The sequence below is a fragment of the Miniopterus schreibersii genome (assembly GCF_964146895.1).
Source record: "Miniopterus schreibersii genome assembly, chromosome: 6".
In the NCBI taxonomy this organism is placed as follows: Eukaryota; Metazoa; Chordata; class Mammalia; order Chiroptera; family Miniopteridae; genus Miniopterus; species Miniopterus schreibersii.
The window spans coordinates 53,042,211-53,057,368 of record NC_138107.1 but is presented as its reverse complement, the minus strand read 5'-3'; the positions used below and the strand labels follow the sequence as shown (position 1 = coordinate 53,057,368).

Below are 15,158 nucleotides of genomic sequence, written 5' to 3'. Positions count from 1 at the left end.
TGGGTTAAACTTTTAGTAATGTTCACGTACTGCTACAATTTAAATTTTGCTTTTTATAAAATCTGTCTTCACTCTCCCAACAGGGGGAAGAAAGAAAAAAAGGCCGCTTTATGATGAAACTCAAAGCAAAGATGCTCTATTTAATTTTAGACAGCTGTGTCTCCCCCTCACCAAAAACACTGTCTCTTTCCTGTTTGTGTCTGAGTGCAAAGGATTTCCCAAACAGGCTCCTGGCTCCTTCAAATGCTGTTCCTCAGAGAAGGAAGAGGGTGATTTGCCATGGCTATAGTGAATAGTCCCAATACTGAATTTGGATTCTTATAGCAAAGGATCCCCTTTTCACTACTCTGTGAAGGCAGTAATCGAATTGACAGTGGCTTGTGGTCATGCTGGTGGTGGGAAGTCTGTTGAGCTGTCGATTCCTTCAACTCAGCCCAGCAGACTAGTGAGAGCAACTGCGGTAGCCAAACGCTCAAAACAAGAGGTGGTTCTGCAAGTTATTTCACAGCTAAACATCATGCCTAGCTATAATAGTTATATTAAAGGATAAACACAAATCCCTTGCTCATTCTAAGTTGGGGTTTTCAGCTCCTTTGAAACAACAAAGAGTGTACCCACTTCAGAGGCCAGTAAGGAACAGGCCTGCCAGCCCAGCCAGAGCCAGGGAGCTGCCTCCGATAAACGGTGGTGAGCTCTGAGGTCATCCGGACGGAGGACACTTTTACATGACCCTCTGCTCAGTTTATGCCATCACTTCAGTTCATAAACACCTCAGGGTTTTCAGAATAATTTTAGAAACCCAGCCAATAAAGCTGGCTCGTTAAAAAGAATAAAGCCATCTAATGACCCAAAGGAGACAAAAGAAACATGACAAAGTTTTTTTCTTAGAAAAAGTTTTCTCCCTCAAAAGCTGTTTTACACCTGGGGGGGCCTAGGGCGAGCGGGCCCAGAGTGGCCAGCAGCTCTCTCCAAGACTGCTGACAATTTCGTCTACCCCATGCTGCAGTTGAGCTTTGCCAAGACAAGTTGACTTGCCAAAAGGTTTAACTGTTTACTAATTAGCAGGGAACAGTGGCGGGCTGCAGGAAGTGAGCCAGAACTGACTTAGGGAAAGAGACAGCAATGAAAGAAGTGAACCAAGCGATCAGTTACTTACAGGTCTTCAGAGATCCTCACAGACATAGGAGGCCTCAAGGACTAGTCGGGAGACTTGGTATCAGATGCCAGTCTTCTTTAGCAATAAAGCAGCGACTTACCTCCTCTTTGCTGTTTGTGGCATATTTGAAAAGCAGATTCCTGGGTAAGGATGCCTCTGCCTGAACCGAGGTCCCTCCGTCGACTCCGGAGTCCCAGGGGTGATCCTTCACGATGTATGTACACTTCTCTTCAAACTCAGCCTCTGTCCACAGAGTCATATCCGCATCCTCCATGTCCATTTTCATGGTCCCCTCGATCCCCTCTGCCAATCCTCGAAACCTCACAGAGCTGGAGCTACACTTCGGGGCAGCCTGGAAGAGAAGGGCAAGGCCGTCGAGATCCTCATTAAAATGAGGATTAAAATTCCCATTGTCCTGTGGCTCCCTCCGAGAGGCTATGACTAATACAGTAGTCTGAAGACTTTAAAAGCAGATGCGGAGTGCTTGGTACAGTTGAGTAAGAGCCAAAAAGCAGTATAAAGAAGATTGCCTCGAAGAGGCCGGGTTTTAGAATGCTACTCGAAGTTTAAAAAAAAAAAAAAGTGTGGCAACTTCACGGGGGGGGGGGGGAACAAATTAAAAAAAAAAAAAAAAAAGAACCACCTCTGAACAATCCCTGGCTTTACCTCTCACGGCAGAAAAATGTTGTGGGCGCTCAGTCCTGTGTCCCAGAGCGCCTGGGGTCATGGCTGCCAGACCCTCAGCTCTGTGGAAAAGCTGCCTCAGAAAAGTGTCACAAACAAGGAGAGGAAGAGGAAGGAGCTCTGTCTGCCTGTGAATGAAGCTAAAAATGGAAAGCGCGTGTGGTGCAGGAGCGGAACCGGCCTGCCTTTTCCAAATGGGGAAGACTGAACTTTCCCACCAGCTCCCAACGCAAAACAACTTTCAAAACAACTTGCCCCCCCCTCTGCTGTGTGCTCTTTCATTCTCTGAAGTCTGGAAAGGCTTGCATCCTGCCCGCATCACCGAGGTGCAGCTTTTCAGAAATTGTTTGGACCATGGGAAAAGAGGAGGAAAGATGGGGGGGGGGACAAAGCCCCACAGTGTCTTTAGACTCGTGGGCATCTCACGCCAAAGGGAAAAAGCAAAAAACAAAACATGAAACTGTTCAACAGAATTCCCGGGAGAGAATTCCTTCAGGAGCCCTCGGCTACAAATAGCACTTTCCATTTAAATCTGAAAGTGTACAAATTCCCAGAAGTCGCTGATGTGCTACAGTTTACTGTAACTAAAGTTACAACAAATAGAGGAGACTCAGAGGACTCCCTCTGCTTCCACTTGTAAATGGATCAAGAGATTCCCGCAAGTCTCTCCTCACGCGCGACAGTGTTTTCCAGAGAGAGAGAGGGAGAGAAGGTAAACAACTTCTGAGATGCTTTCCCATATACACATGTTTGATAAAAAGTAGAAACATGCGTATCATTTCCATGTAAGAGCGTGTCCCACTTAGAGTGTACACATAACCCCGCGTGAGTCCTTCAGGGTGGCTTCCACCTTCTCCTATCTCCTTAAGCAGGATGCTTTTTATTAAAAAAAAAAGTCAGATGCGAAGTCATCTTCCCCTCGGTTCCGATTTAAACACTCTTAGCTTGTTATTTAGTTGCAACATGCACAGTCATGATGCCAAATCAACGTTAAAATAAAAACAAAATTTAAAAATCAAGCCAACCCGGAATAGTTACTTTGTTTGACGGGGGTGGGCAGAAGGCACTACTGAAATTTCAGTGCATTGACAATTACGCCTAGAACTGAAAGGGTTAATGATTCATAAGGAAAAAGTCTTATAAATGTTTGACAGTTCTAAGTGCCTTAAAGCAGAAGCCTTTCTGGTTTCTACTGCGACTACGCTAGCCAAAAAAAAAAAAAAAAAGTTTTCGGATCAATTTGAGATTTACAAAGATCAAGTTCCTTACCAAGGTCGTACCCACACGTTTTTCCAAGCAAATATCCAACATCGGAGATAAGTGTCGCTCATCTCTACACAGTCCACATTCCCTCCGCGTCCCCTCGCGGGCTGGGGACCGAAGCGCAGCGCGGGGCTCCCTGGCGGTGGGCGCCCGGCTGGGGCTCGGGCTCGGGCTCGGGCTCGGGCTCGGGCTGCGGCTGCGGCTCCGGCTCCGGCTCGCGGCGGCGGACAGGTGCTGCGCCGCTGTGCCTCCCGCAGCACTGAGGCCGAGTGTCGCCGCGGCACTTTCAGTCTGTGTTAACCAGCGCGGCGCCCGCTCTCCCCTCCCAGCTGCAGATTTCCCATTTGATTGACTCAACCGGGGCCCGAAGTGGGGGCGTGGCCTCACCTGGACCAGCGCAGCCCGGCCCAGCCCAGTGCTTTCCCCGAGCGCGAGCGTCCCACAGCTTCCTCTGCTCGCCTGGGAATTTCAACATTCACTTGGAATCTTCCTTCTTCCCTTGGAAGGCATTTAACCAACACGTTTACTCAGGCTGTATTGTATTCTAAATACTCCAGACCGCCCTCCTTCCTGCTGCGGCTTTTTTTTGGGGGGGGGGGGGCGGGGCGGGGGGCGGCGCGGTGGGGGGGGGCGCGCATATTCCTTAAATTAAGACAAACCTAAAATTTACCTAAAAATGTTTGTAGTTCCTCGGCTGAAACTCACAGTTACAGATTTACCAAAAAAATTAATGAAAAGAGCAAGTGAAATTATTTTTTCATCTAATGTAATAAAATGTAGCCGTCTGGTCCTCAAGCTATTACCTATGAAATAGTCACACACACACACACACACACACACACACGGACCTGTAAGCTTCCATTTCTCCTGCTAACTAAACTGCATTCAAATTTGGCAGGACTAACTTCCCCTTTTCAACTATTTAGTAAATAGGGAAATAGGAAAAAGTTATCATCCTACAGATTAACGTTTCTTTGCCTTTTCTCTCCCCCCAAAACCCACAGCCAGACTTCCGAGAAGTGTGTAAGCCATATAGTGCATTAATCGCTTCCCAGTTAAAGGGAATGTTGAACTGGTCACTCCAAGAGGAGGGCAGACAGAGGCAGTAATTAGTGGGGCTCATTCGGAGCCCTGTCGTTGGGAGCCCTGTCCGGCTTTTCCTCCAGCCCCAGTCAGTCCTTTGTTGAAGGAAGGACATCCTGTGATGATGGCATACAATGTCCTGTTTGTTTATTATTAAGAGCATAGACCTTGCATTCCTGCTTCTCATTACAAAACAAACCAGATGCTTTACTTCCTTCAATGGTCTTGTGCCTTCAGCAAGGAATCCTCTAATTCAGAGAAACAATGATGCATAGGGTCCATTTACAGCAGGCACCCCTTTGCAATTACTGTTTAGGTCACCGGCACAAGTCTCCCACTTTTCCTGCTTGCCTCATATAGGTGGTTGTTTTTAAAGCCATCTCTCCTTCCACCTTAGGCTGCAATGCCTTTTCTAACATTCTAAATACATGTGTGCATACACACCCACGTCTCAACACACACACACCCACGTACACACACCCAGTCTCAACATAATAATACCAAGTTAGTCATACAATGAAGTGGACATCTGAGTATTTGTTTACAGGAAGAAACAAAAACAAGCGAACCAAAATCCCAACTCAGTCATAAAAATATGTCTGTTTATCCTTAAAAGTTCTTTTCTCCTTTTCAGGGTGCTTTTCTAGAATATTTGGGGGGAGGTGGGTCGGAGGCCAAAGATTATGTGCCAGGAAATGTTTCTTGTGTCTAAAGTCCTTCCACAATCTCTGTAGTACAGAACAATGAAATTCCCACTAGGGGACATAAGTAACACACTCTCTGCTCACAGCCTGGTGGCCTGTTATTGCACATTATGCCAGAGGGGACGCTAGCATCAAGAGGAAACAGGACTTTTAGTTGGCAGATGTATAAAACCGAATGAACAGTTCCTAAGAGTTCTCAGAAAGCTCCAAGATGATAATTAAACCAGAGAAACCCAGCCTTCTCGAGAGGGTTTACCAAGTGATGCTGAGTCAGCGCCACAATGGACAGAAAAACAATGTAGTCATCCTGAAGGCCGGCCTGCTGCTTAAACAGTCTCGCCTGCAGATGTGGAAGAGTAGCTCACTTCCCTTTCCGACTCGAACTCTGTTCTTAGGCCACATGTACCAGGCAAGGACCGGTGAGTCAACCCTGACGGAGTAAGGGAAGAGGCAAAGAGTCGGATAGTTGAGGTGGGAAGAGGCTGTTTTAAGCCAAATATTTACTTTAATGACTGGAAGATGCCAGTGAATCAGCTCACTGTTAATTAATATCAGCCTGCACTCACCTTCAGAGGTGGTGAAATGGGCTTGAGTCTAGGGAGGACGCAGACTTCAAATACCCGTGTGGGGCTCAGCCAGGCAACCCTGAAATTAGTTCCAGGTGCTCCAGCTGAGCTGGAGAAGGCCACGAGTGGGACCTCAAGGAAAGGAAATTTGGAGGCACAGAATGCCCGATTATAAAACTCTTCAAATGTTTGCTTCTTGTCTAAAATAATACAAAAAGAAGCACCCCGCCGAACCAAACCACTTCTAAGTTGCAAATCATAGCAGTCAAGGATAATGTAAATTAAAATGGAAGATGCAAAAAAAGGAAGAAGGAATAAAGGAAAGGAAGCCTGCCCCTAATAAGAAAAAAGCATGTTTATCTAGTCACATTTAGGTATTGTCCAGCACAGAAATGTTAAATGTCATCCCTTCTAGAAGGCCCAAGCATCACATTTAGAATGCTGACTAAAGCAGGGCGACACTGGCGCTGGTACAGCTCTGCAGAGAGAGCTCTCTGAGGTTGCCACTGTCTGAAATCTGAAGTCTCAAAATGTTTGTTTTCAAGTAATAATTTGGTGCATTTTTAGTCACTATATGATTTCGCTCCCTGCTAGAACACCGGGGAAAACAACAACCTCAGTTACCTTTATTAATCAGCATTTCTCAGGCAGCGTTCTCTCATTAAGACTGTTCCTAATAGTAGCAAATCATGAATGATCTAAATAACTGGGCTCTCAGAAACCCCCATCTGTTCCCTTTGATGGTATCAACACAACGGCTCAACAAGCCCTTGTCACTCAGTTTCAGCCACTGGTCCCGGCCCAGTCCTCGGCGGGTTGGGAATTGCAAAGTAGGGGGCCAGAAGACTGGAGGAGAAGACTATTGTAGAATGAAAGGAGATTGAGCACCAAGTCTGGAAACCTGACTTCCCTTGGGGAGGGGATTATTTTTTCCTAAGGAAAGTAAAAGATGGGATGAAATGTGCCTAAGATGAAACGTGTTTTCATTTTCTAATTCAACTCCTGCTATAACCAAACAAGGTCAATGACAGACTAACCACATCAAGAGAACACCCCCCCACCCTCTTCTTCCCACTCCCTACCCACCCACCCACCCTCACCCCCCACACCCATTTCCCACTTCCTGTAAGTTAGGCATCTTCATGCTCGTAAACATTTGGGGACCAACTGCAAGCCTGAGCTCTAAGAGAGGGGCACCGCGGCTTTGAAGCGCTCCCACATGTCTCAAAGCCAAGCTGAGAACTAGAGGGACACTTGGTTTTTAAACTTTAACAGCCTTTTGAACTCAAATCATTGGGCTCGGCTTCCTGGCTGCCTTCCTTTTCTAAAGCCGGACAAGAAGAGCGAGTATGTGTAAGTGAGAGAGAATGTATGTATGACACATGCTATGTTACAATGCAGCGTGTGTGTCATTGGTATGATATGTGTATGATATGTTTCAGTGGGTTGCATCAGTTTAAAAATAGCACAAGTCTTCCTTCTGGTGACACAGTTCACCGCCCCAACACTTTTGACATACACAGTCAGGGCCTAAACCTTGGGACGGTGATCCTAGGGGGCTGTGGATGTTTTGGAATGAGGTCAGTGTTTTGACTTCTTAAATAAGGGAAACAAAAACTAAGTAAATTTAAGAACCCAAGTTGAACTTCCTCCCCTCCCTAGGAATCAAGATCTTGTAAGTGCCTCCCAGAGGACTTTATAAACCCCTCACAATGTCTGAGGTCTCAGTATTTACCAGACCACCTGTTATCATCACATCTAAGTGTCTTTTTTTTAGCCCTCTCTTCAAACAGGCATTTGTGTTTTATTGAATTATTTATATAGATTTAAGTTTCATTGAGTTCGACATCCACCAACTTAATAAATAACAACAATTATAATCATTTCCATATAAAGTATGGGGAAACCAAGATTAAATAGCCAAAGAGAGGAATTCAAATTTCTGAAAAGGCTGTGGGGAAGGACATGAGAAGGCAGATCATTTTTAAACCCAGAAAACATTTCCTAATCATACATGGGTGGGAAAAAGGAATAAAATTAAACTAACCAACAGAAGGCAAACTATGGACTATAGATAATAGGGAAAGAGAGCAAAAGGAAAGGTGTATACTCCAAAGCTCAGCTTTCTCTTCCCTCTTCTCTTCATTTAGGGAAGAGGATGGGTAGCTTCCACACAACAGAAGGAAGCCAGGGGGCAAATGTTTGTTTCTCTCACCTTTTAGTGGGAGGAGAGGCCACACGGAAAGAGGGGAGGATTCAGGTGGAAATAAAGAGGGCAGTTATAGATAGGAGCACCTTACTAGAGTAAGATGAAAAAGGGCACGTTCGCTTAAAGACAAAGGTGACCCTGGCCGGGGAGCTCAGTGGTTAGAGCATCGTCCTGCCTGCCAAGGTTTCAGGTTCAGTCTCTGGTCAGGGCACATACAAGAATCAACGAATAATGCATAAATAAGTGGAACAACAAATCGATGTGGGTTTTTGGTGTTTTTTTTCTCTCTTCCTCTCTCCCTTCCTCTCTCTCAAATCAATCAATAAAAAAAATAAAATAAAAACGAAGGTGAAACGAAGAGCAGCTGTGAGGCCGGGAGAGCCAGTGTGGGCCTGAACAGGTTAAAGTGCCCCACATTTGGGCCTGTGTGCTCCCCTGAAATCACAGGATGTTAAACAAAGTTTCAAGGAAGAATTATTTCTTTTTAAAAATGGCACTGCCCTGGCTGGGTGGCTCAGTTGGTTGGAGTGTCATCCTGTACACCAAAAGATTGAGGGTTTGATTCCAGTCAGGGCACATACCTGGGTTGTGGGTTTGATCCCGGGACAGGGCACATACAGGAAGTAACCAATCCGTGTTTCTCTCTCTCTCTGAAATCAGTCAACATATCCTTGGGTGAGAATTTTTTTAAAATGGGACTGACAATTTCTTTTCATCCTTTCTAAGGCAAGATTCAAGATTTCAGTGGCTTGATTTTTATGTGCCAGGATGAGTTTGGAGAGAAGAGACAGAATAAAGGTTAATAGTTGAAATCATCTTAACTCCTCACCAAAGAGAGGAAATGGAGAGAAAAAAAAAAAAAGAGGGCCTTCGTAATTTGCTTAAAGACAGAAAGGCACTCCCCCAATCCCCGCCCCCCAGTTTCCCAGTTCTGCTCCAAAGAACATTTAGTACGGAGCCTGAGTTGAAGACCATAAATCTAGCCCAACACCTCATTTTCCTGCTGAGAAACAGAGGGCCAAATAGGAAGCAGAAAGGGCATCTCTCCCGGCCCCCCTTTTGATATTTGGATCTTACAGACAACTGTAAACCTGGCAGATGCCAGCCCACAGACGTGCCACTGCTCGGGCAGAGGGCAAAACCAGAATTTGGTTCTCCGGATTTCCAGCTGAGAGGCCAGAGTTTTTATATTGAGTCCTTCTGTATTATTAAGCAAACACCTACTGGGCCTACGGTACTGGTAAGCCAAGAAAGGGGAAGGGAGGGGACCTGCCTATTGTAGAGCCTTTTAAATGCTAAACTGGTGGTGACGTGAATAACATTAAACCCACCTAATTCAGTGCCAGACAGAGCCTGGTCCCTTCAATGCCTTCTACTCCACCTGAGGAGCTGAGAGGCAAGAAGGAAAGAGAAGGCAACAGGAATACAATGACAAACCTCGCTTAATAGACACCTTATCTTTTGAAAAACTCTCTCACGTTGACTAAGAATAAGCCAGGAAGCCTTTTAACAAGAAGATAGTGTGAGATTCTGAAGCCATCAGCTCTGGCTTATCCGGTCCCCATCTACAGCCCATTGTTTGCTATGAGTACTTACCGGGGAAGCTGGGGCAGAGGGTTAATGTTCATTAGGCATCTTCCCCCTTAAGGTGCACCCCCTGGGGGCACCCGGGCAGCACTGTATTACCCTAGAATGGGACCAATCACAGAGAAAACCACAGCTGGCTGTTTTTTAGGCTGACTTCCCAACAGCTCCTTTTTAAAACAACAGGCTAAATAAATAAATAAATAATAAAAATAAAAAAATAAAAGAAACAGGACTGTCTTTAGGAGAGATAATCCCACAGGGCACATCCATTAGAGGTATTAGGAGACCGACTGCCACCATGATCCTCGGAGGAGAGCTCTGTCCTGACAATAGACAATTAAAGCTGATAAATCCAAGCTACTTGTTGCTGTTCTAATTCCTCCTAATTGTAGGCCACTTGTCCCGGGTTCCTGCATTCGGGGATGAAGCACGCTCCTCTAATCTCCGAAATACCTGACCTACTTCCTACAGGATCTTTTCAGCATTCGTTTCTTCCCATCTGGACCCCCTTTCCTCCTCTACTTTTCCCTTCTTCCTCAGAGCTCGAGAGGGGGGAGGCGGTGTTGGCGGGGAGGGGGAGGTGGGGGAACAGAAGGCTGCGTCCAAATCAGTAACTCTAACTCGGGCGCCTTAGACAGTTGACTAATCATAACAGCTAATCATGCTCATGGGCACATCAGGGACTAAATCGCACATTGCATTAAGCTCAACAAGTGGCACGGGGCACACTCAGCATCCAACTGTTAGATCATTGCTAGCTGCCAAGTCTGCATGCGCTTCTGCGTGCGGAGTACATGCCTCAGTGATTCTATTTGTAGCTGACGGTGCGCTAATTACACTGCCACCACCAGCGACTCGGAGCAAAGCGTCCATTCTCACCCAGCACCCCAACCCACATAATTCTATCTCAACAACAGAGCTTGAAATGCCAGTTTGGTGCCTGCCTGCATGTGTACGCTTTCCTTCCAGAATTAAGCAAAGGAGCAAAATCTTGCAATTCAATTTTGGCCCCAAGGAGATATATATATTTTTTTTATGCTGAAAAATCTTTTTAGAGCCCTCCCTTCCAAGCCTTCCCCACTCGGTAGCCTAAAGGGTGTGTCCTTAAAAATACACAGCTTTAGAATTAACAGTAATTCCAACCATCAACATGAATGTGTTGTTGGTTGTTGGGGAAAGAAATCCTTGTATTTCAGCTATACATACTAAATATTTATTGATAAAATTTTATGGCTTCTGGGATTTGCTTCAAAATCATCAGAGGTAGGGTTGGGGTAGAGATACAACAACCCGGATCTTGAGTTGATAATGGTTGAACTGGGTAATAGAGTTACACCGTTCTTGTTAGTGTTTTTAAAAATATTTGGTAACAAAAAGTTAAAAAAATAAAACCTTAAAATTCCACTTCACCCACTCAAAGTTCTTATGTTGTTTAACTCAAGTTTATCACCTTTCATGAGCATGAATGAACATTAAACAGAGAAGCATTGGTATAAAATGAATACGGCGCTTGCCTCCTGTCTTACCCCCATCCAAAGAAGCAGTCTCCGGGTTTGCCATCATTTTAGGGAACATGCTTTTTTCAATGCTTGGCAAAGGTAAGGCATTTTCAGTATGAAAATCATTCACAAGTATGATAATAGCCACCAACTAGGTTTAATTTTGCCTCTCTGATAAAATTGAAAACTGTGTCTCATTTGGTGCAATTTCATAGTGACCCTGCCAGGAAATGATTGGGAGCCTGTCTGAAAATGTATGTGCTACAGGAGGTAAAACTCACAGCCATCTGAATCTGTACCCTAGTGGTGCACTTTTCTCTCAACCAGAAGGACTGGGAACAAAATATTGTACCTAACTCACTTTTTCTCCGCAGTAGTCTGAGCAAGTGCTGGCAGCACCCAGCAGGGGCCCAACTGATAAACTGTGTCAAGCTCAAACCATTTGTCAGCTCCAAAGAAAGGAGAACAAGCTGAAAGATGGACTCAGGAAGTTAATTTATCTGGTGCAACACATTTACCAGTATAAATACCACTGGAAAAAAGTAAACACATTTACCTAGCAGGAAAGGACTAATCATAGGTACCTCACTGCTAAACTCAATGTTCTCCCAAAGCTTTTCATTCATCAGACAAGTGACACCAATTCGTCTTGATGTCCTACCCAGAATAAATTTAAACAAATCAAAGGTTTATTTCCTTATTGACCTCTACTTCATTGACAACTAGTTTACACTAATACAAAAAGGTCTGCCAGATTGAAGGAAAGTTTTCTCCAGCGAGCAAGTTCCTCCTTTCCTTAGGAGGGAAGGTTTTTCCAAAATACCATTATGAACAAAACAAGAGTGTGAAATTATACTTCAAATGCATTTACAGTGCATTAAACTTGCACAATCATTCATATGGTTTTGGACATTCTTTGAACATTTTAAATTTCAGAAGTCCCAGCCAGCAAAGGTCAGCACCACAGTCAATATAAAACACTGGGTTATGGAAGTTCGTGCTTTGCTAGGAAGTTTCCTGAAAATGGCAACAGTGTCAGGCAAGACACCTGGCTTTCAGTTCACACCGAGCCTCTGTGCTCCATTTCTTTGTGCATATTTATGGAAGAAGGAGGGACCTACCTCTGATAGCAGCACTTGGAATTAGATTCATCCACTAAAACCAAATGGAACAGTTTTCCATTCAAAGACGATTTGCATAGTTCTGGTGGGGCCTGCCTTGGTCTACTCGCACACATGTGCACATCCCAGTACTGGACCTCTTCCTGAAATTTTCCCCTGCCAGTCTTTGGGCCTTCCTCCCCTTCACAGTCACTCCACCCAACAGTAATTAGGTTTAACAAGAGCAATTAACAAAACAAACTCCTCGCTGCTTAGTGGGCTGATAATTCTGATTGCAAAATTGTTTTAGGATGTGCAAAGCAGTTTAAAACAAAGATAAATAAGTTATGCAACCACTCTGCATATAATACATTTGTTTGTGTATAGGAAACAGAGTTCCACATCTGAAATAATGCAGTCTAAGATCGCCATACATTGTAGCTACATTTTTACCAGCATTATGGCTTCCTCGTATATTAATTCTGATCTAATTAATCTAATTTGGATTATTTTTTCCAGTGTTAGAGTTTTAAATGATTCAGAGACAAATGTCTTAATGTTTTTCTATGAATAAAGTAATAGCTCTTATGTGTTTTTTGAATGGAAGACTGAAGTAAACATAATCAACACCATCCAATCTCCTGAATGCCTACTACATAAAATACTACCATTTCAAGTCTAATTTTCTCACAGTCGCTATTACTAAATTTTTTTTTTCTGTACACAAAAAATGTAGCGCAAGCGCAATGTTTTGCTTATTAGTCAATACTAGTGCCGCACAAGATTTCAAGCATACACTCGGAGTTTTATATGCCCTAATTTGATTTTACCTGGAGTGATTTTTATACCAACTCCCTTGACTTTTGGAATAAGAGCATGGTGATGAAGAAGAAAATGTTCTGCAACTATTCCTGAAAAGGAAGAGTCTACATTCAGTTAGAAGCACTATCTTCTTTTTGCTAGAAGTCCTGATGAGCATCTGACAGTAATGACGTTCTCAGTGTGTTAAAACTGGGATAATCTTACAGGAAAACAAACACAATAGCCTCGAGGGCTAGGGAAGAGACTTATCAGAACCAGGGATATTTAATGGTTAATATAAGGCTGTGTAAAACCCTTTATCTCCTGGATTTCCCCAAAAGCCACTGTTGTTAAGTATTATGTCTTTATTATGAATGATGTAGATCACTGGAAATAAAACCCCAATTGTCTCAAAATACAGAGAACTGGTGAAGAGCCAGAGCCAAAATCATGGCTAGAATATTACTTTAGCTTCTAGAAATCTAAGTTAGTATAGGAAACGAGGACTTCGGGAAATTGTTCATTTCAGAGATGAAGTCACTGAGGGATTCCTTTTCATAGCAAACTGCTGTTGCTATAAAAATTTGGTTTTAGAGAAAATTTCTAAAAATGAGAGTCATTGGTGTATTAAGAGATATTGATAACACACATCCAGTTTTGTAATGATGGTCATAAAATTAATTTTTTTTCAGTTTGATCAGTAGTCAATATAGTTGATGTTTTCTTATTCAATGCAACTGGGACCAACAGTTTTTTATTTCTACAAACAGTTAAATCAAAGGCTTATAAAAATAATAAATACTAAACTTAAATACTGTATTTGAAACCTACAATATACCAATTTCTCTGTCTCTGATACAGGACCAAGGCCTCTGTCTGAGAACGAACCCCCTCTCCTGCAGTCCACAAGGTCTTTTCTGCACAAACCCTCCCATGATGCACGGCCTTCTAGTCCAAGTAGCCTGACCGTAAAATCCTCCTAGATTTATGTCATTTCCCCCACCCCACAATAGTTCATCCTTGTTTCACTCCTATTTCCATTACAGGATTTTTTCCAGCTAGTATTTATCAAGTATTTCGAGTTTTAATGAAGAAAAAATCTTTTACTATTTGTTTCATTGGTTTATATAATATTTAATTAAAGTGCATAATTACAACTAACATTATCAAGCTTGGGAACAGATACAAACAACTCTTGGTAAACATACAAATCAGAAAATACAAAGCAGAAACGCCATGAATATTAGTGAGAAGCCAACTAATAAAAAGCCAGTGTGTTACGCGGAGAGCAGAGAGACTATAAACACACACACAAGCTGGTGAAGCAGAGTTAGCTAAGAGCACTTCTAGGTGATCAGCCAATAACTAAGAATGTAAAGAACCAGGAAGAAGCTGCAATTTAAAAATATTATTCATTTTTTCTTATTGTTCACATTTCTTCTCAACTATAAAATGATATTTTGTAATTAATAAACTTGAAAGATTCACTCCATAAAAGTAACCATTCTGATCTAAAAGGTAAAAGGATATAATACGAGACTATAAAACCCAAGCTTAGTTAAGAGGGTATCATACAAAAGTACGTACTTTTTTTCATATGTAGAGTTATCTGAGACTCATCCATTAAACTTAACAACAAATAGTTACTAGAAGAACTAAAACCAGAAGTAAGATACTTCTTTAATTTCTACTTAGGAATCAATGGTGATGCTGATAAAGGAAATACTCAGAAGTTTTCAAAAATTTCTATTTAAAAATAAATTACTCCTTTATTTTAATACATAAGTAATCAGTGTTAGTGGTAAAATTTCTGTAAATAATGAAGAAATGAATATTTCCTAAAATATCACAGCAGTTTCACTGTATTTACCTTTAGAGGTCCTTGAGATCACTGGTATGCCCAGTACACAAATCCTCAACAAAAGTCTTTCTACGTAAGATGATTTAAGTAGATCTGTTCTTCCCTGCCACCCACTGAACCACAAGAAAACAATAATTGTTAACCATTTCCTATAGATTCTTGAGTCTATCCAAGCATCATTTTGAAAATGGAATGCCATTATAAATAGTGCCTTGTAACCTATTTTTTCCCACTTACTACTACGAACATCATCCCACATGTGTATCATTTTTAATTGCTATAGAGGATTCCATAGAACATATGTCACACCATGCTTTATTTAACCAATGATCAAACACATCACTAACATGCTTTTAAACTATTATACAGAATGCTGTGAGCAATTGGCAAGTTGAGTCTGAAGTTCAGGAGTGTTCAGTCCATGCAAAGTTACAATCCCTAGAAATCTTAAATTCTTCATTTCACAGGGGAAGAAACTAACTCCCAGATAGAGAAAGTCATTTTCTTTTGGTCACCTAGTTACAATATTTTATCTGCGGTCTCCAAATCCAAAGTGCTCTGAAAATTGAAAGTGGTTTCACTTTTTATTGCTAATTGCCATAGGTCAACTCTCATCACTAAGATACTACAATGGTCTTCTAATTG

The 15,158-nt window shown here is 42.7% G+C and overlaps 1 protein-coding gene across 6 annotated transcripts in view; it reads right to left on the bottom strand.

Annotated features, from left to right (window-relative positions):
* Positions 1-15,158, bottom strand: part of PRDM1 (PR/SET domain 1) — a gene marked incomplete at its 5' end in the record, with an annotated part of 105,264 nt that overhangs the window by 18,668 nt on the left and 71,438 nt on the right. For 2 of the 6 annotated variants that reach the window (XM_081140364.1, XM_081140368.1), the window contains 2 exons: positions 1,257-1,508; positions 3,110-3,420. In XM_081140364.1, coding sequence (XP_080996490.1) covers positions 1,257-1,508; positions 3,110-3,151 — 294 coding nt within the window. Of the gene's footprint in view, positions 1-1,256; positions 1,509-1,799; positions 1,901-3,109; positions 3,421-15,158 lie in introns of those variants that run through there. The other 4 variants (XM_081140367.1, XM_081140366.1, XM_081140369.1 and 1 more) reach the window with 4 other exon arrangements.